Here is a 20,706-nt window from a genome sequence, read left to right as displayed (position 1 = left end):
GCTTTTCGAACCCCTGTCATGATTCCACATTAAGGTTTCAGTTCATCACTTTATGACGAGAGCAGCAGGACCGTACCTGACTCCGCCACCATTAGTGCAAACGGAGTGAATCTGTCGTCTTAATTAGAAAGGGAGAGACTCTGTTCCCCATTTCAGCCCAATTTATGAAGGAGGATAAGAAGACTGTTAGTGTAGCCCTAATTATTCACCTGAACTTTAAATGATTAAGGGACAATAAATGTGGTAGCAGAGACAGTTTTATGACAGGGTGGACAGAATAACAGACAAACGAGGTCTCCCCACAGTTGATGCTGTTGCTCTGAAGATTACAGAAATGTGATCTGTGTTAGTTATGATAGCGATAAAGAAATCACACAAAAATCATCCAAGTTATTGCAACAGCTGCCCTAATTAATGCTTAGACAAGTAATTAATGCTTCTGTGATGCCGAATGCACCAGTGTTTGCATGTTCTTTAACTGGAATGATATTTTAATGATAAAATAAAATTATTTTTATTATATAATGTTATCCATCCAAGCAAATTATTATGTTTTGATTAAGATGGCAAATTATAATTACTGACTCGCTTTCCTGTACAGAAAAAAACGAATGAATGAATATGCTTGTTTCATTTCTGACTTCTCAGCGTCCACCAGGCTCAAATTTGGGTATAAAAACGTCTCTAATCTCAGACACAGTCCATGAAAATGCTCTAGGTCAGTATTTCCCAACCTTTTGGAGCCACAGCATGTTTCACATTAGAAAAACCACACAGCACACCAGGCATAGCGGAGTTAGCTCGGATTGTCCCCAGTTTACCTTTTTTGCTTTCTTATGATCACTATTCATGCTCGGCCTTCCTCTCGGTCCAGGACCAAGGTCAGACTGACTTTTTCCTTTTCAAATGACTATTACCGTAATTGTCGGGCTATAAGCCGCTACTTTTTGCACCAGCTTTGAACCCTGCGGCTTTTAGTCAGGTGCGGCTTTTCTAAGGATTGTCCGTGATTTTTGTCATATCGTAAGACGATTTGTTTTGTTTGTTCCGCTGTTGTACGGCACTACGTTGCCTGGCGGAAGGGCATGTGATCAGACACAAAGTATTGGGGTTCAAGAGTGGTATGTTGGTCACGTGTCCGTCCGCCAGGCAACATAGTGCCGTACAAGTAGCGCGAAAAACAAACTTCAAAGTAGCGTTCAGCGGGAGTCGTGGATGATGAGCGGCGATAAACTTGCGAAAAGCAAGTTATGCTCAACTCCACCGGTGGATTCTGACAGCGTGGAAAAGTGTGAAAACATCCACGATCACCAACAGATTTCGAAGGGCTGGACTGCTGCATGATGGAGAGGAGGACACCGCCACGGCCCTTCAGAGGGTGTTCGACTCTGACACTGACAACGAAGATTTCTTTGGTTTTGAAAGTGACAACGAAGGAAAGAAGCTGAGAGTGGATGACGAAGCCATCCTGAGCCTGTTCGTTTCCGACATTGGAGAAGAGGACTTTGGTGGTTTTAGTGCGCAGGAAGATGGTGGTGAAGGACTGACTTTTCTTCTTGTTAAAGCCGTGTCACTGCACCTGAGCCTGAAAGGTAGTCTGAATCTATTTTTCTGGTGTGCTGTAGGTTATTGTTATGTACTACATTTGTTACTCATTTATGAAGCACAGCACATGTTTCCTACTTGTAATTACCGCTACTTGTACATATACCTAAAAAGTTATGCAAATATGTACCATAACTTGTTTTTCAAAATATTAATAAAAGGGGTGTGTCTCCAAACAGCCATCTCTTTCCTGACAATTCGCTTTGTGCATATTCTCTTACATATGATAAGTCAACATTGAAACACCTGCGGCTTTTAGTCAGGTGCGGCTAATGTATGTACAAAACAGGATTTTCCCCTGATTTTAGCTTGTGCGGCTAATATTCAGGTGCGCTTTGTAGTCCGGGAAATACGGTACATAAATTCTTCTTCATCTTCTCCTGTTTTACTGGCAGTTGGCACCATTTAATTAGAGCAGGTAGTTGTACTGCCCTCTAGTGGAAGAGAATGTAATTGTTCTGCCCTGATAGCTTAGAGTACTAATCAGGTGAAACCAGATAATCTTCCATGGCAAAGGTCTAGGTGATGTCAGACACCTGGAGACTTGGCGGGGAAAAGCGAATGGTGGCTCAGAGTTAAACAAATACTGGACTCAATCGATAAGCGACTGTCCAGCTTTCAGGTTTCAGCTGTGGGACTTTGTCACTTGTCTAACTGAGAATGTGACCCAGCTGAAGAAAATAAAAAAATAAAAGAGAGTGTCATCGATCTCCAGGCCCGTAGCATGAGATTACCTTCAGGTAACTTTTGAGGAGCAAAAGTTACCATTAAAACCTTCATGAAGACCCACCTGAAGCTTCGGGAAGACACTGTAAAGAACATCACCTTCCACCGTGTTCATCGCAGGGAGCCAGGAGACCGCGACCTGTTGTGGCCAAATTCAAAGATTTCATGAGGAGACGGTGAAGAGTCGCGACCCCAGCACCTCTCCCTGGTTGTATTAATGCCACTCCAGATGAGAATGCACTGCCTTTTTCTCTCCTCCTCTTCCCTTATCTGTCTAGCTTATTCATGTCAATTTGTTAATGCAACGTGACGTCATAACAGATCAATCACCCTCAGTCACCGCAGCGTAAACGTGACGGTTACTATGTTCTTGTTTTCCTTCGAGTTTCCCTTTCATCTCTGCCTCTTGGCCCTTTGCATGTTCTTCTTCCTTTTCTCTTCCCTCACTCTACAGATCAGCTGTTTTCCTACTTAGTTACAAACAGCGTACTCTTTTCACTCCTTCTCAACCCCAACGTCCCCCCAATTAGTTTTCTTTCTTGTTTTTCTGCTTCTGCACCCTTGGTCTTTACACAAAGATTATTTCATTTGCACACCACGATCACGCAGATACACACTCAGTGTCACCACATCCACTACATCATATAAGTTAATGTGCACACATATAATCAGACAACACCAAACACCACTCGGGTCTACATACTGCCACACTTTCTTACAACCGATCGACGTGTTTTTTCTCATTCACTTGAGCGTCAAATGCAGCGTTCAACATTAACTACACACACCCACAAACTATGGGCAGGATGAGTTGCAGCAAGAAAGCCATCGCTAGGACATCAGAATAAGACAAAGAGGCTTGCTTGGGCCATGAAACACCACCATTGGACTACTGAAGACTGGAAGAAGGTATTATGGACTCATGAATCAAAATTTGGATTTTTGTAGAATCTTTGTACGCCGTCGAGTAGGTGAAAGGATGGTTGCACAGTGTGTATCATCAACTGTCAAACATGGAAGAAGAAGTGTGATGGTCTGGGGCTGTTTTTCTGGATCCAGGGTGGGTGACTTGTACAGAGTGAGAGGCACCCTGAACCAAAAGGACTACCACAGCATTCTGCAGCACCATGCAGTACCCTCTGGTACCCACATAGCAAAATTGGTATGGCCCGGATCTGGACTACACAATGTGCCTACACAAGGCCCACATACCGCAAAGAATGACGGCCCTTTGGTGGCCCAGACCTGGTTTGCCAGAGGTGGCCCACACATGGGCCAGCACAAGGCCAGTTGCAGATGCACTGGTGGCCCTGTGCTGGCCCAGAACAGTTTCAGCTCTGGCCCCAGATGTCAGCCTAATGTGGGCCTTAATCAAGCCATGTAATAAGAACATGTGCCAGAATGTAATAATGCAAAAGTAACATGACAAAACTCTGTTTAGAGAGTGAGTGGACTGATTCTTGAATAACGCTTTTCTACTCTCCCAGATTACTCAAAGTGCTCTATACAACACGCCACACTCACCCAATAACAAACATGAGTAAACCGTCACTAGGTTTTGGATAAAGTGTACACTCACAAACCTGTCAAACCTGCATTTGAAACGTTGGTGTGTACTGTGTTCATCGCAGTACCACCACATTGCTAAGAAGACTGTCCCCATGAAGTGGAAAAACAAAAATAATCTTAGTATTAACCGATATAGAGCTCTTTTGCTGGACCATATTAGCCTTGAGACAGCCTCTGCCGCCACATCAGATCAATCTCTCTGGGTTCCTTTGATCGCTCCATCACCTAGTGGGGTTAGGGGGGCGTACGGACTTGGGGGGTCTGGCGGTTGCCTAGGGGTGGGTTTCTTGGGGGGTTCTGTGCAGGAGCTGTGGTTCTGACCAGAATGGGGCTTCGGTGACTCTTGGGTGGTGTTTTTCTGGCGGCTGCCTGGCCTGGTCACCGCTCTGCTCCTTGGCAGGTCCAGGGTGGGCTTGGAGACTTGAGATACAGGGGGCACTACGCCTTCGAATTAGGGTTCTGGTTGGGCCTGGGGGGTTTGGGCCGTGGTTGGTGCATGCGCTGGGGCCGTGCCCAAGCCCGGGGGTCTTCGGTGCATTGGTGGAGGAGGAGGTTTTTGCCATCTTTTTGCAGGTGCTCTCTACTTTGACTTTTGTTTGCTGGGTGATGCTGTGTATGAGCTAGTTTGTGCATATTAGCATATTTAAGTCATAATGGTAGACAGAAGAATTTGCTTGTAGTTTTTTTTAATTGTGAGATTTTTAAAAGATGTGCAGTAGCATTTTAAATTATTGACAACATCTGCCTGATTCCATCGATTCTGGGCTTATTGATTGAACTTGTTAAATTAGGTGTTTTCACTTCAAAGGCTACTGTTGCATTATTGTTAGTCCATATTTATGTTTTAAAGTTTCACTATCTTCATAACGTCCACTTGGGCCCGGTTGGGTTCTAGAGCCATAAAATTCGTCATCAAAAGCACAAAGGTCCACTAGGACGTCCAAATGCCTTCCAGTTTTTGTAAAACACACAACTGGAGATATATCTCCAGTGTCTGTCACCAGCAGACACAATATCAGCTCAGTTGAGTGTTTGCTAAGGATGAATGGTCTGTGTGCACACCGTGATAAGCCTCAGGTCTGCATTGAGGTCTGCATGTGAGTGTGTGGATCTTTCTGCATGTGTGCCTGCAGATACAGACTATGATAAACTGCTTCATCTACAGGCGCAGAAGTACTAGCTGAGCTGTTTGCTTGGTCATTAATTGTACCACATGGCTACCACACACACACACACACCTCCATATTTGCATAAACTATGTGCAGGCAGAATGTGAACCACAACATCATTGCGACATGGCTGCGTTATTTGATGTAAAGCTGAGTTAAACGTGTTTGGGTACACTGGGTGCTCAGCGCTGCGTCTTCATATCAGCGTAGTGTCTCTCATTCATCTGTCACATCTGGTCGGCCTTTTCCCTCCCGAGAGACTGCACACAACATTAAAGCCTATTGTTGTGTGTAAATGTGGTTTGCACAAATCACATCCCTGTGCTAGAATCCATACATCCAGTCAAGCACACTCAGAACGAACACACACACACACACACACACACACACACACACACACACACGCACACGCACACACACTCCCAGACAATGCTCTCTGTCATCCTACCTCAGGGCTCCATCTCTCATTTACCCTGTTTGCCATGGCAACATGGTTTGGCCCACTGGCGGTGAAAGAATCGCTGAGCATGATGGGAAACGAGAGGCCAGAGAAAGAATATGAGCAGAGATCAACAGTGGACTAAAGAGTTATGGGGGTGAAGTGAGTAGTAATTACAGCAGAGCATGAGGGGTTTGACTTCTGTGTGTCACCGACTACAGTGGACAACCTGCCTCGATGCTTTCTCTTTATGATTTATTGTTTTACAACCATCCTTCTGTCACTACTGTGATAAGCTATCAGCTTTGTTGCCATTCATAAACTCTACGGGTGCAACTCACACATGCAGTTATTAGTGCAGTAACAGATGAAAAGAAGTGTCCAAAGCAGATTCTGAACCAGGCTGTGAACATGCTTTTTAATAATGTTATTGGCAGTGTTGGGACTAATGCGTTATTAAGTAACGCGTTACAGTAACTACGTTATTATTGTGGTAACGAGCACGGTAACTAGTTATTATGCCAAAATCAGGAACGCGTTACTCATTACTGGGATTTAGATAGGGTCGTTACTCGTTACTTTGTGTGGTGGCATCGCGGAGCTTTCACAGATTCAGTAACATTAGCAAGTGGTGGAGGCCAGCAGGTGGATGAGGGAAAGGGGAGGCAAGAGGAGAGACCCGAAGCGCTGCTGGTCCGAGAGTGTCAGCCTGTCAGGTGAACTGAACTTCAGGTAAGAAGTTATGACCTGCAGTCTCTCTGGGTCAGATATGAACCAAGTTTAGGTGGAGTTTATTTTCGTTATGCTGACTTTTTCGTACTGCGTGCTAGCTAGCATGACGGAGTTTGTATACAGCTGGGTGGTGCTATGTTACTGATGTTGAACTTTATTTTGTTCATAAGGTTAATTATTAGAGCTGCCAACCGTCCCGTAAAAAACGGAATCGTCTGGTATTCAGAGAAATTATTACGGGTTTCCTGTTGAGGTGAAAAGGAACAGTTTGTCCCGGACTTACTGAAATATCTGAGCCTGGCTTTTTAAGTAAGGGATGAATAACTGCATGCTTAAACTCACTTGGAACTTGACCTGACAAGAGGCTGGTATTGATTATGTTTAAAATATGTGGTCCAACAGTAGGAAACACCTCTTTCAGAAAACGGGGTGGAATGACATCATTCGGAGAACCACACGGTTTAGCACTTAACACAAGCTTCTCTAGTTCAGGTAGAACAATTTGCGCCAGAAAGAGGAAACCAGCGGATGTCGTGCTAAACAGGAGCACGTTTAAGCTTGATCAGCTGTTGTTAGAATTTATTTAATATTAATTTCTAGTATCAGCTGATGTTTGCTGGAGCCACAGCTGTAAAGCTGCTGGTCATGATGTCGGTTTGGTTATCTGGTGAGAGGGAAACATGAAGATGAAACCAGGAGATGTCCTTACTGGATCATCAGAGCTGAACAGGTGATGGAGAAACAGGTTTACCTTTTAGGTGACATGAATGAGTTGAAGTTATGAACTGTTTCTGAGAGACTAATAACACCAGGATCCTTTTCTAAGCAGCTGACAGCTGGTAACTGTGCAGGGGCGGGTCTAGCAAAGTGTTGCCAGGGGGGCAGGTAGGGCATTAACAGGGAGAGGGGGGCACAAAGAAATACTTTTCTTTCTTATTCTCATTTAAAATGTCTCACTTTTAAAAAAAATAATTATCTGAGTCTTGCAACAAACGATTGATGCATATATACCATCAGAACTGTGCACATCACTGTCACAACAGTGTTTGTTTTCATTCAAAGGCTTTATGATTTTTCCTATAATGGCGGCCGGTCTCTAGTCAAAACGCCCGGGCTGATTTTTTGTCCCAGTCCAGCCCTGTATGCAGCTCATCTGCAGTCTGGTGTTACCTACATCTTCCTATTCAGAAGGCAGAATTTCCGAGTTCTGAGTACAATCAAAGCACCACGACTGCAGTTTTTGTGTTGGATGTAAAAAGCTAGGATAGAATCAGGCGTGGGATTTCTCTCGTGGAAATGTGCACATTATCTTTTCCTTTGGTAGGTGGCACAGTGCACTTGTGGCAAGTAAGCAAGCTAGAAGACCGGCAATCTTGCTGGGTATCCAGTTATGGAAGCAACACATTAACAAGAGAATTCTGAGTAAAACCAAAGTTACTTTCCCTAGTAACTAGTTACTCTGAAAGTAACGAGTAACTTGAAGTAACTAAGTTACTTTTGATGGAAGTAACTAGTAATGTAACTAAGTTACTAATTTAAAGTAACTTACCCAACACTGGTTATTGATAATGCTCATTCCATGGGATTCTGCAGTTTTTGGAACTTCTCCCCTGACTTCATTTTTCAGCTTCAGCAGTCACTGCTTGGTTCAAAGATGCTTGGGAACCATTTGAATTCTAAGTCGGCTAATCGAGTGCCTGATGGGTCAGAGCGTAAGCCATGTTATTATAGATTCTCCTAAACACATCACATGCACGTAAAGTTTGTGCTATGACAACTAGACAGCTGTATGGATACACTTAGTGTGTGTGTGTGTGTGTGTGTGTGTGTGTGTGTGTGTGTGTGTGTGTGTGTGAGTCCTACTTTTTCACAGCCTGTTTAGTTTTGGATTAACGATTAAGAGTTTTGATGGTTACAATCTGGGATGAGTGATTTAGGAATACAGTAATGTTAGTGAATGTACTCAAAAGGAGAGACAAACGATGATGTCTCTCTTTATTTGTAGCTTTTATCCTACACATTGTCATGGTCCTGGGTCAGTTTGACCCAGCGTTTTGTGTTTCCTTGAAGTTCATTTTTGTGCCTTGTGTTTATTCTGATTTTGTATTAGTTTAAGGTTGAACCTGAAGTTCAGTGTTTTATCAGCCCTACCTGTGTCTGTCCTCGGTGCTCTGTTCATGTCCCCGTAGGGTTGCCAACCGTCCCTTGAAAAACAGAATCGTTCCGTATTTAGAAACAAAAGTATTGAGCTGAAAAGGGTATGCACTTTGTCAAATGGTTAAAAAATAACTACACACACAAAAACAAGAGCTAAGAAATTCCCCACACTGGGAAGGGTGAAGACAATCGGGTCGCCCAGCCCTGGCCAATTAGGCGTCCTTTTTTTTTTTTTTCAGGGAGTTGGCAACCCTATGTCCCCGTGTTGTGTTGTAAATCAGTCTGTGTGTTTCCTGCTTTACTTTGAAGGCTCGTGTTCTGGATTTCCTGTTCTATTCTGAAGGTCTGTGTCTGTTGTCATTGTGTTCAGCTTGTGTCCTCCAGTCATTGTGTGTATTAGGTTCAGCTGTTCTCCCCTCCTGTGTGTGATTACCCGATTACCTTGTGGGTGTCGGTCTGTGTTCGTTGTCGGCTCGTCTGCGTTCTATGGTGTTTCGTTCCTGTCTCTGCGGCTCTCTGCCCCGCACCACTTTTGTATGCTCTCAGGTTTGTCGTTTAGTTCTCCCAGTTTAGGTTTCTTCAGTTGTTTTGTCATGCCTCACTGCTTGCTTGCCACTATCCCACCTTGTAAATAAACGTCACACTTCATCAGTCAGCTGCCTGCATTTTGGATCCTTTTCATTCCACTACACGACTGCTGGCCCAGCCGTGACACACATGAAATGGAAGTCACCACAGGGATACAAAAAACATAATAAATCAATGTCAGTAAAAATGCCAAGTCTGAAGCAGGTAAACAGGTGAGTGCTACTGTTAACTTGTTCTGTATGTCAGTATTAGGCTAAGCTAAAATATTTTTCTACAGATAAAAAAAATGTGGAGTGCTTTGTCAGATTTCTGGTATCTCTTCTCTCTGTGTATTTCCAGAATTTTAACCTCCCTCACTAAAAGCACCTTACATTTAAGCATTCTTAAGACCGTTTCTGATCACTGTAATCAAATCAGTTATTTGTTGACATTTTAGAATGTGTAAAGCCTAGAGACGAAGGAGAGACAGCACTGTGTGGGCAGCCATGTTTTCAGAAAGGATATTTACACAGTAAATCAAACCTCCTGAAAGTACAAATAGATTACACTTATGAGAGAAGATGCTTTGAGGCAACACATCCACATTAAATGCATAATAGCCTGATGGCTTATGAATAATGCATGCACAGTGGGGTAATGTTATACTCGCATTCAGTCAGCAACACCGTTAGTCTTTGGATAGACATGGTTTGTCACACATGGTTTTCATTCTCGAGTTTGGTATTTTGACTGCAACCAGCAGGATTTTTGCAGAGCCTAAATGTATATCTTTAGACAAGAAGGTGGAGTAATAAGTTGCTACTAATTGCTACTGCACATTAATAGTATGTGTTAGAGATGGACCGATCCGATATTACGTATCGGTATCGGTCCCATACTGACCTAAATTACTGGATCGGATATCGGAGAAAAATTAAAAATGTAATCCGATCCATTAAATATCACGAAAGCACCTCACAAAGCTTGCAACACGCCGTAACTCACCTCAGAACGTTAGCACGTCGGAGCAGTATGCATCACGTGATAGAGCGGCTGTGGCATGCGGGACCTGTCGGTGGTCTGGATAGCATGTGGAGCTTAGCTAGCAACCCGGCATTTCATCTCCGACAAAGTTATCCCCGAGAGAAGTAAAGCAAGTGTGTAAGTCCATCTCTGAATGTTTGTAAAGCATTCCTGCGTTAAGCTTAACAAGCGATATATGGAGCGACTGCCTCTTCTTGCTGCTACTTCAATCATGAAACTGCTTAACGATCAGCTGATCGGCTTTTCTGTCGCGAGTCCGTGTCTCTAGTTTGCTTTTGGCCCACTTTGCACCAGAAAGAGGAAACCAGCGGCTGAACAACAGCAGCACGTTTAAGCTTGATCAGCTGTTGTTAGAATGTATTTAATATTACTTTCTACTCGAGGATCTTTTTCTACAGCTGACGGCTGGTAACTGTGCAGGGGCGGATCTAGCAAAGTTTAGCCAGGGGGGCCGATAGGGCATTAACAGGGAAAAGGGGGCACAAAGACATACTTTTCTTTCTTATTCTCATTTAAAATGTCGAGCTTTTAATAAATAATTATCTGACACCCAAAGTTTTAATTTGATGTAAAATGAGTAGAAGTCCATTACTGTATATAGTGACTATTAAGTCTAATATACCCTTGTAAGCTATAGTACTTTTTCCTTTGGGAAGGTACCATCTGTGCAGTCTGCAATTTTGTTGAAGAAAGATGTTGAATCTATTTAATATTTCTTGAAAAATAATTGATTTCTGTGCATTTTTTTCACACTGCATCAAATTAAGGTTGATTACGTCGATTAAGCATCATGAGGTGGAGCGTGAGGGGTGGTTCCCTATTTTTTATTTATTTATTTTTGTTGTTGCTGGGAGTTGGAACCCTATTAGTTAGGTTGCTTAATATTTATGCTAAGTACTCTTTAAAATACCAGAATAGAAATTTTTGCGTCATAACTTTTGCACTGTCCACTTCCTGCTGTGACAAAACAAATTTCCCACGTGTGGGACTAATAAAGGTTATCTTATCTTATCTTATAGGGAGGATGGTGTAGGTTCAAGTTTATTAGATTGATCAGTATTGCTGAACTATGAAATATATTTTTTTTTACATACAGGTATAACAGAATAGCTTTAGTGTAGTTGTTGTTTTAAACTTGAGTATGAACTTATACAAAATGCAGCAAGATATTTAAAAAACAGTTTTGTTGATTAAAAAACACTATATCGGATTCATATCGGTATCGGCAGATATCCAAATTTATGATATCGGTATCGGTATCGGACATAAAAAAGTGGTATCGTGCCATCTCTAGTATGTGTAAGATTTCACTGACCAGTGCATAACTATGAGTTAGCCTGATGGTTGCTGTGAGGATGATGATGAGAAAGCTGGTGGATTAACCCAAAACTCCACGTGAGGAGCTTGTTAATGATCTGAGAGCATCAAGAACATGTCTGAAGTTTGCCAGTGAACATCTCATCGACTCAGAGAAGGCTTGAAGCAAAGTGCTGTGGTTAGATGGAACCAAAACCGAACTCTTTGGAATTAACTTAAGCTCCTGTGTGCATCTGCTACGGAAACAGGATGACTTCACTGCATTATGAGGCCAATGGATGGGGCCATATTCTGCAAAATCTACACAAGAACTTCCTTCCCTCTGCCAGAAATCTGAAGCCAGGCCATGAATGGGAATAATACTTAACCAAAACGTGCTGCCAAAGTATGAACATTAAGGTCATCAGTCCAGATCTCACTCCTATGCGGTCTTTGAGTCTGACGTTATTAGCCATGTCTGGGCCCAAACTCTGCTGCAGGTCCCTGAGTCACACAATCACAGCAGCATCACTGAAGCCTTTCATCTTTAATAAAATGATCAGCGTTCTGCTCTACCAGGTGTAACAATTAAGTTTAACATTCAGGCATCCATGAAAACGGAATTTATTAAATTTAACGGAGATGAAGTTAGCAGGAAGTTAGCTCGCTAGCTTCCACCTAAACATGATATAGCATGTTCTGACTGAGAGATTTCTGAAAGAATTCAAACGTACAGCTCTGCTGTCACTTCCAACATAAATGAAGACAGAAAACTAAACAGCAGTGACGTTTGTAGGGTTACTGAAGTTGGGCTACCTGGTATATAATGATCATGTGCTACGTGATCGCTAGCGCGACAAAGTTATGTTAACATAACATAAACAGTGAAGCTGGAGGATGAACGCTAACTTTTTTCCACTCGATAAAAGTTAACGTGAGGGTTCCTGATGGTTAGGGACAAATGCAATCGCATAGCAGGATGCTGTAAACAGACCAAACGTCAGTCAGGAGAACAACTGAGATAATCCATCATTAGTCATTAATATACCGCAGCATGGGCTGGGCTGTAGTTACATCGTAAGGGTTTAAAAACTGAGCTTTAAAATGATGAGCGGTAATAAAAACCGAGAGAGGTCGACAGCGATCACTGACTGTTTTTAGGGGCTTGTTGAGATTAAATAGAACAAGATACAAAGCATTAAAACATGTTAAAAACACAACAACCTTCTTAAATGCAGACTACTTTGGGCCCGGAAGCAGAATTCGTCACGTCATCACTTAAAGACCGGATAGAAAATCTGTGGAGGCTGAAACTTCGAGATGAGCAGCAGCCAAGAAACCTCAATGATTTTGAGTTTCTGTAAAGAGGAGTGCATTAAAATCCCTCCTGAGATGTGTGCAACAAACGTCTTAACACTGGCTAGCAACAGTTTCAAACCAAGCACTAAGTCATGTTTTGCTTGGGCATCAAATACTTATTTCATTTAATGCATTTTTAATTTTATGTGTTTTTCTACATTGTTGCTTCTCTCCATTTAAAAGGAAGCTACCATAAGAGTTAGACATGTAGGACTGCTTTCATTTATTTGCACAATGTCACAAAATTATTCATGTCAGTCTCAGAGTAAAGCTAGCTAATGCATTTATTACTTCTAGGCTGGACGTATATGATTCATTATAATCTGGCAGCTCTAAAAACTCCTTTAGCTTAACCAGAAGCTGGAAACAGAGAGCACTGGGTCCCCATTAAACCCAGAATCAAATTTAAAATCCTTCTCCTCACATACAAAGTCTTGAATATCATAGCAGAGCCTTCGGCTTTCAGGTGCCTCTACTATGAAACCAGGTCCCAGTTTGGACTGGACAGAATCCAAAGTGCACAAGAGAGATGAAGAAGAGAGTGTAGGCAGGGTGGAGTGGCTGGAGATGAGTGTCAGGGAGGATTTGTGACAGAAGGAAAGCAGAAAGAGTGAAAGGGAAGGTTTACAAGTGATGGTTTGGAGACAGTAGTACTGGGAATAAGACAGAAGGTCGATCTGGAGGTGGCAGATGTTACGGTCTGGAGTCTGCTTCTTGTATAGTGGTTTTCTACTCTGTGAGCATTTAAAGCACTCAATCACACAAGCACTTTCTGCTGTATCTATTATTGTACGATCTACTGTGCAAGATAAACGCCTTGAGGCGGCTTTTGTTGTGATTTGGCACTATATAAATAAAGTTGAATTGAATTGTTTTCTACCCAACATTCATACTCTGATGGATGCATCGGGGAGCAACTTGAAGTTCGTACCTTGCCCAAGGATATTTGGCATATAGACAGGGATCAAACTACTGCGCTACAGCCATCCTGCCAGTGACCGGATGGACAGGATTATAAATGATCACATCACAAAGACAGCTTGAGTTAGGCCAGTGGTTCCCAAACTTTTTTTGCTAGGCCCCCCTTTGTTTCACAAGGAAAATGTTCGCACCCCCCCACCACGCAAACACATCCTCCAACCACACACGCCCATATTTTGCTCCATTGCTGTTTATTTCACACCTCAAACTTATTGTAAACAATTAAGCAAATAAAAGTAAACTGCAATAAATTACAGGTAGTAATAGAATAAACTACTAACTCTTTTACGCTACGTCCGCACCTACACAGGTGATTTTGAACACGCAGCTGTTTCGTCCACGTAGACGGCGTTTCGAATCATCGAAAACTGAGATTTTTAAAACTCCTTTTTTGCGTTTATGTGTGGACGAGGAATACAGAGTTCGTTACGCAGCGTCAAAGGTATGCGCCTTTTTTCACGTCACGCTGTGGCCACGTTATTGTTTACATGAGATGAATTGCAGAATGATAGAGACGAAATACTGTTAATCTGACTGTCTGCAGGTTTTACACACAGTTACTGTCCCTCCATTTACAAAGGCAGAGGCGTCACAGTGTCATTATTTTACCTGTAGTTGTTTTTTGTCCTGTGTAATAATATTCAACATTGCTGTCAATACATTTTCAAAAAATGCCTCTCTGTGCAAAATGGGTTTAAAAACATAAACAGCTGTGGGATCCTGTTTGTCCGTGATTTGAACCGGGGAACAAATCGTGGCAGGATCAGCCTGATGTTATTTGTATCCCGCTGTAACTTTACTGTATAAAGAGCAAACATCTCCAAAATGTCAGGAGTAGTGAGTCATTACAAAAAGTGTTTGTGAACTAAAAATCAAGAATGTGGGATCCTGTTTGTCCGTGGTTTAAACAGCCCAGCGCTGCTTCCGACAGGGAAAACCAATCCTGCAGGGAGACCTACCTTGGCACATCTCCTGCTTTGCGTTTGTGTGGGAGCCCCGTCAAAAACCTGTCCATGATGCTAGCAGTGTCCAAGCGTTTGTTTTTTTTGTTTGTTTGTTTTTTCACACCACGCCCCCCCTGCAATGGCTCTGCGCCCCCTAGGGGGCGGGCCCCACACTTTGGGAACCTCTGAGTTAGGCAGTTTGGAGACAAAGTTAGAGAGACAAGGTGGAGATGGTTTGGAGATGTGCAGAGGAAGGACACTGGAAATACTGGACAAAGGATGCCAGGCAGGAGGAAAAGAGGAAGCTGAGAGAAGATTCATGGATGTAGTGAAGCAGACGTCTGTGACGATAGAGTGAGGCAAATGATCCTCTGTGGCGAGCCCCGAAGAGAGCAGCTGGAAGAAGAACGCTATTCTCTCGGTCTCGCGCGCACGCACACACACACACACACACACACTCACTCACTCACTCACTCACTCACTCACTCACTCACTCACTCACTCACTCACTCACTCACTCACTCACTCACTCACTCACTCACTGGGGGATTGCTATCATCGTGACTGTGGCAGCCGAGCCACATTCAGCACAAACGCATCCTCATTAGCTTGTAGAAGTGTGTGTGTGTGTGTGTGGCTTTGTTTGATTGCTGTTGAAACACCAAAGATCAAACTCAGTCGGAGATGAAAGTGCTCGTCTCTCAGCCTAATGTTAGTCATCTGTATCCAGATTCATGAAATGCTTCTCACAGCTCAGGTCCAGAATAAAAGGACACATTTTGCTTGACGTTGAACAGATTTACTAATAAAGCAGCCGGTGTTTAGCTATTATAAATATTAATAAGTTATAATGGGCTATAGTAAGTATTGTGCTGTTAAATGCTGCCTCCTCATGGCCAAAGGTGCAATTTTGAGTCAGCCTTTGCACAGCGTATAAAACAAATTCATTCCTTGTTTGCTTGTGTTACTGGAGACCATTAATGACATTTTCAGATACTTTATGAGGTCTTGAAGCAAAATCTACATACATCCAATAATGTTTGTCAGGGAAAAAAAATTTTTTTTTATTGTAATTATCAAATATTAAATGCAGGAAGAGGCAGGAAAAAACTAACTGGTCAAATGCAGCATAGCTGAGCATGAGCTGTGTTTCACGCTCCACACCTGTTCTTTGTATAATTATTTAATTTTCACTGAGCTGAAAAACAGTCTGTGTGTTAGCTGGAAGTGCAAAAGAAAATCGATAGTCATAATATTTGTCAGGTAAATGTAAAAGAATGGTCCAACCACACAAACACAGTCAGAAGGTCCAGCTTAGACACTCTGGTCATGTTTGTGCATTTAAGATTTACAGGTATTCAATTCAGTTTTATTTACACAGCGCCAAATCACAACAACAGTCGCCACAAGGTGCTTTATAATGTAAGGTAAACCCTACAATAATAGATACAGAGAAAAACCCAACAATCATGTGACCCCCTATGAGCAGCACTTTGGCGACAGTGGGAAGGAAAATCTCCCTTTTAACAGGAAGAAACCTCCGGCAGAACCAGGCTCAGGGAGGGGCGGGGCCATCTGCTGCGACCGGTTGGGGAGAGAACAAATGCTCTCAAAGGTTGGGGAGAGGTTGAGAGGTATTGAAATAGATACAGTAAGTTAGTCATTGTTATAACGTATCTTCTGCAGAGCCGTTTGAAGGCAGAGAAGTGTAAAAATGGAACTGTTTTGCCCATTTTTCAAATCTCACATAGACTCATTGTAACATTGTAACGTGTCTTTTATCCTTATCCATGATGTTTATTTATTCTTTATCTGTAACTGATAAAGTTTAGGTTCTTTTGCAGGTTGAAATTTATATAAGTGTAGGTCAGCATCAGCCGTAGAAATCCTGTGTGTCATGAGCGCTCCTGCAGGCTGGTTAATTACAGTAACTGGTGCTTTGTTGTGCAGGAGAACCCAGAGCGTGGGCCACGAACCCCTGAGGAGACAAGGCTCTTCCACCACCAGCCGGCCCCCTCAGCCCCTCTCCGCCCAGGCCATCAAACACATCTGGGTCCGCACGGCTCTCTTCGAGAAAGTTCTGGACAAGATTGTGCAGTACATTGTGGACAACTGCAGGTGAGTTTGTTTTACTGTCTGGTGTTGCACTGTGGTGACTCACAGCAACCTACTCCAGGCTTTGTTGTACCTGAATAAATGATCTATTTATGCGGCCCATTCTTCTCCTGTGTTTGCTTTGTTCTGCGTTCTGTCTGGCTAACAACCACTGTGTGTTTCGACAAGCTGTCCACACACTGCAATTCACTGATCAAAGCTTCAGACATGAAGTGCACTGATGGGGTTCACAAACATGGCAACGGTTATCAGACAACCCTAAACAAGACTTGTGCGGTTTTGCTGTTGTATAGTTCCTGTTAAAAGCTGGGCAAATATTGTAAAGTCGGCGTTGTGTTCAGACAGCTGCAGCGGAGGTGATCTAATCTGATGTAAGACGCCCACGGTGAATGTCAAGGCCTCAGAAGTCCCTCAGAAGTAAAGAGCATCAAACAGCAACCTTAGTAAACCTTTATTCTGGCCTTTGTTCACTGGGCCTAACATCACACATACTGGGAAACAATATTGTTTCAGACGCGATGAGTGTTGGGGGTTTAGCTGTATAGGACATCCTAGCTGCTGATGCGTAAACTTATTATCCTTCCTCGTCCTTATTGGGAGGGAAGTAGAGATTTTTAATTTAACGCTGGTGTTGGATCAGCTCTCAGTATTGACAGATGCCTGAAGCCAGGGTATATTTATTTTATCGGGGATGCATCCTTAATGCACAGGCATATCTTCAACTAGAGGTCTGCGCGGGAATGTTTTTTTAGTCCCGCTCCCGCCCGCTCCCGCAAGGTTTTGTACCGCACCCGACCGCTCCCGCTGTATATTCAGTCTTTGTTCACCCGCTGCCCGCTTAGAATAATTTTCTACCCGACCCGACCGTTCCCGCTAAATTTAGATCTGGTTTCCAAAATCTCACATTTAAATGGGGTACCACCAAAAAATAGAGATAACAGATAAAACTGCAGGTTGTGCAATGATTGTATTTATTTTTCTTAAACAAGATGCATTTATCTGTCAACATGCAACATTTATCTTTTAACATGGAAAACGTGTTGCAAAAATAAAATAAATAAAAACGAATACAGCATTGTGGCCTACTGCAAAAAGCACTGATCCATGCGCTCAGTGCGTGTAACAGGCGTGAGCACTGGCTGTACCAGTGCTCAATTAGAATGAGGAAATCACAGATATGCTGTTCCGAAAAAATGTCGGGCACGCTATATTTTCAGACCGCCCGCTCCCGTTCAAATTACACCAGAGTTACCGACCGCTACCGCATTTTATTTGGAAATTTATTCCCGCGCCGCAAGAAATCTGGTCGGGTCCCGCGGCTCCCGCGGGACAGCCGCGGGAATGCAGACCTCTATCTTCAACCTTTGAGAAATCACAGCACTTGGAAATAATGTGCGCGTGAATCAGCCGTCCAACCTTAACCGTCACGGTGAAGCACTCGGCCAGCGCTAATACACAGAAACGAGCCCATCAGTGATTCTTCTACTCACTCGGTCCTCTGGGTGTGCTGCTGCATTCATCATGTGCATAAAGTGTCACTGCAGCTTCTATACACTTACAGCAATCACACTGTTGAGTCAAGTGAAGGGGATAATGGGTGTGATCTCCTACACTTGGAGTATTTGATCACTTTTAAAGATGAACTGAGCAAACAATTGGTGCTTTGTCCATTTATGCTGTTTGATATTATCTTGGGTTTGCCAGACTTTTCTCTGACCTGCTCCCTGCCACATCCTGCGATCTGTTACGCCCCCTGTACGTCTACCTGTGCATTAGGCGGTGGCTCTAACCTGATGTTGAAATGCTTATCCTTAAATGTAGTCTTAATTTGTAATGAAGGTGGTGAGCTCAGATTGTATCTGTGGCAAAACCATTTCTGCTGCATGTTCTCTGCCACGCTCCTCGGGTGAAGTAGAACTCACTGTGTCATCCTGGAGGACAGAGTCATGGTGAACTCCCACAGAAACTACTGGGAACTGCTCACTCAGAGCGCTCTGTGGAAGTTTGGTGTTATTCAAATACAAGGTCACATTGTAGCTATTCAGCATGAGTTACCACGGTGATTTACACTGGAGCCAGCCAGAAACCACATCTTCTTAACCCATGTGATGGATCTGTGATGTAATGCAGCCACTACATATGAGTGAGGGGTGGTGATGTAATCAGGCAGGTGTGTCATCTGAGTTTCTAGCATGCGTTGCTGAATCCTTGCCTGTTCTTGGATAGTTGACAGATCATACTTTAACCTTTAACCTGCGCTCATCACCTCCAAACTGATCATATCTAGTGACGTGTTTCTTTCTTCTCTGTGTTTCTGACGGCAGTAAATACTATGAGAGGGAAGCTCTGATGCATGACTCAGTCTTTGGGCCCATCTTGGCAGCCCTACTAGGTGAGTATGTTAATGTATTTAATCACCAGAGGCCAGTAAAAAAGCATGCACAGCTGATCATCCAGGTGATTGTTCATATATTCATTTAAATTTGCAAACAAATACACAAGACAGCATTTTCATAACTGTTTGGAATTGGACAGCAGGCAGAGACTCGGAATCAGAGACACCGGGCAGTCAGACAGGAACAGGAAGCAAACAGCTTTGCCAGCTTGAGCAAACTAGAAAAAGTTAACTGCGAGACAGACTGGTGAAGAGAAAATAAACACTTTATCATCTCTGACTAAAGAGGGAGTTCGGGACACTGATGAGGCAGATAATGAGTGCTGATGAGGGGCGGAGCAGAGTATAGTCATGAACAGCTGGGACAGAGACGCACATTAATGTGTCCAAACACCTGCTGCATATTTGCTCCGCGCCGACAGAAAGAAAGAACTGAAACCATTTATGTAATGTATATGCATTCATATGGCACTTTTCTAGTCTGACCATTTAAAGTTCTTTAGACTGCTGCAAGCCATATTTTTGGTGTTATTGTACCATTGATATTATTAGATTACTGATATGTAAAAGAAAAAAAAGTCCCGTACACAGGTATAAATACTGTTTGTCCACACAGGCTTTACTTGGAATGCAGCACAGGTGCATTTGGAAACTTACAGAATTTTCCGTACTATAAGGCGCACTTAAAATCCTTTAATTTTCTCAAAAATCGACAGTGCGCCTTATAATCCGGTGCATCTTATGTATGAATTCTGGTTGTGCTTAATAATAATAATAATGGATTGCATTTATATAGCGCTTTTCAAGGCACCCAAAGCGCTTTACAAAGCCACTATTCATTCACTCTCGCATTCACACACTGGTGGAGGCAGCTACAGTTGTAGCCACAGCTGCCCTGGGGCACTGACAGTCTGCATTAGCATTAGCTACACAGCTATGTTAGCATAGCATAAATACAGTGAAGCAGGAGGATGAACGCTAACTTTTTTCCACTCGTTAACGTGACGGTTCCTGATGGTTAGAAACAAATACAATCGCATGGCAGGATGCTGTAAACGGACCAAACTTCAGTCAGGAGAACAACTGAGATAATCCATCCACAATACGAGGTTAGTCATTAATATACTGCAACAACATGGGAATAGAGCAGCTGCAGAGAATTCAACATTAATGAATCAATGGTACAGAAGTGGAGGAAGCAAGAAGAATGAGTTGAATAAAGTTTGACTTATCTGACTGCTTTGTTTCGCTTAATGAGCCTTATGGTCCGAAAAATACGGTACATTTGTGCCACACTGTTTTATCTACTAAGGTTGCCGGTTCGAGCCCCGGCTTGGACAGTCTCGGTCGTTGTGTCCTTGGGCAAGACACTTCACCCGTTGCCTACTGGTGGTGGTCAGAGGGCCCGGTGGCGCCAGTGTCCGGCAGCCTCGCCTCTGTCAGTGCGCCCCAGGGTGGCTGTGGCTACAATGTAGCTGCCATCACCAGTGTGTGAATGTGTGTGTGAATGTGTGTGTGAATGTGTGGATGTCTGGTTGTGTAAAGTGCTTTGGGGTCCTTAGGGACTAGAAAAGCACTATACAAATACAGGCCATTTTACTAGTGAAC

General features: G+C 43.1%; 1 protein-coding gene across 4 annotated transcripts in view; it reads left to right on the top strand.

The window, feature by feature from the left end:
• The window catches only part of sgsm2 (small G protein signaling modulator 2), a 102,841-nt gene that overhangs the window by 61,739 nt on the left and 20,396 nt on the right, over window positions 1-20,706 (top strand). For 3 of the 4 annotated variants that reach the window (XM_026193763.2, XM_026193761.2, XM_026193762.2), the window contains exons 4-5: window positions 16,539-16,706; window positions 19,028-19,095. In XM_026193763.2, the coding sequence (XP_026049548.1) occupies window positions 16,539-16,706; window positions 19,028-19,095 (236 nt within the window). Of the gene's footprint in view, window positions 1-8,979; window positions 9,198-16,538; window positions 16,707-19,027; window positions 19,096-20,706 lie in introns of those variants that run through there. The other variant, XM_080288507.1, reaches the window with a different exon arrangement.

Source organism: Astatotilapia calliptera, chromosome 14 (genome assembly GCF_964374335.1).
Source record: "Astatotilapia calliptera chromosome 14, fAstCal68.1, whole genome shotgun sequence".
NCBI classification, from domain to species: Eukaryota; Metazoa; Chordata; class Actinopteri; order Cichliformes; family Cichlidae; genus Astatotilapia; species Astatotilapia calliptera.
Note: the sequence above shows the minus strand (reverse complement) of the source record. Positions and strands in the feature narration are given on the sequence as shown.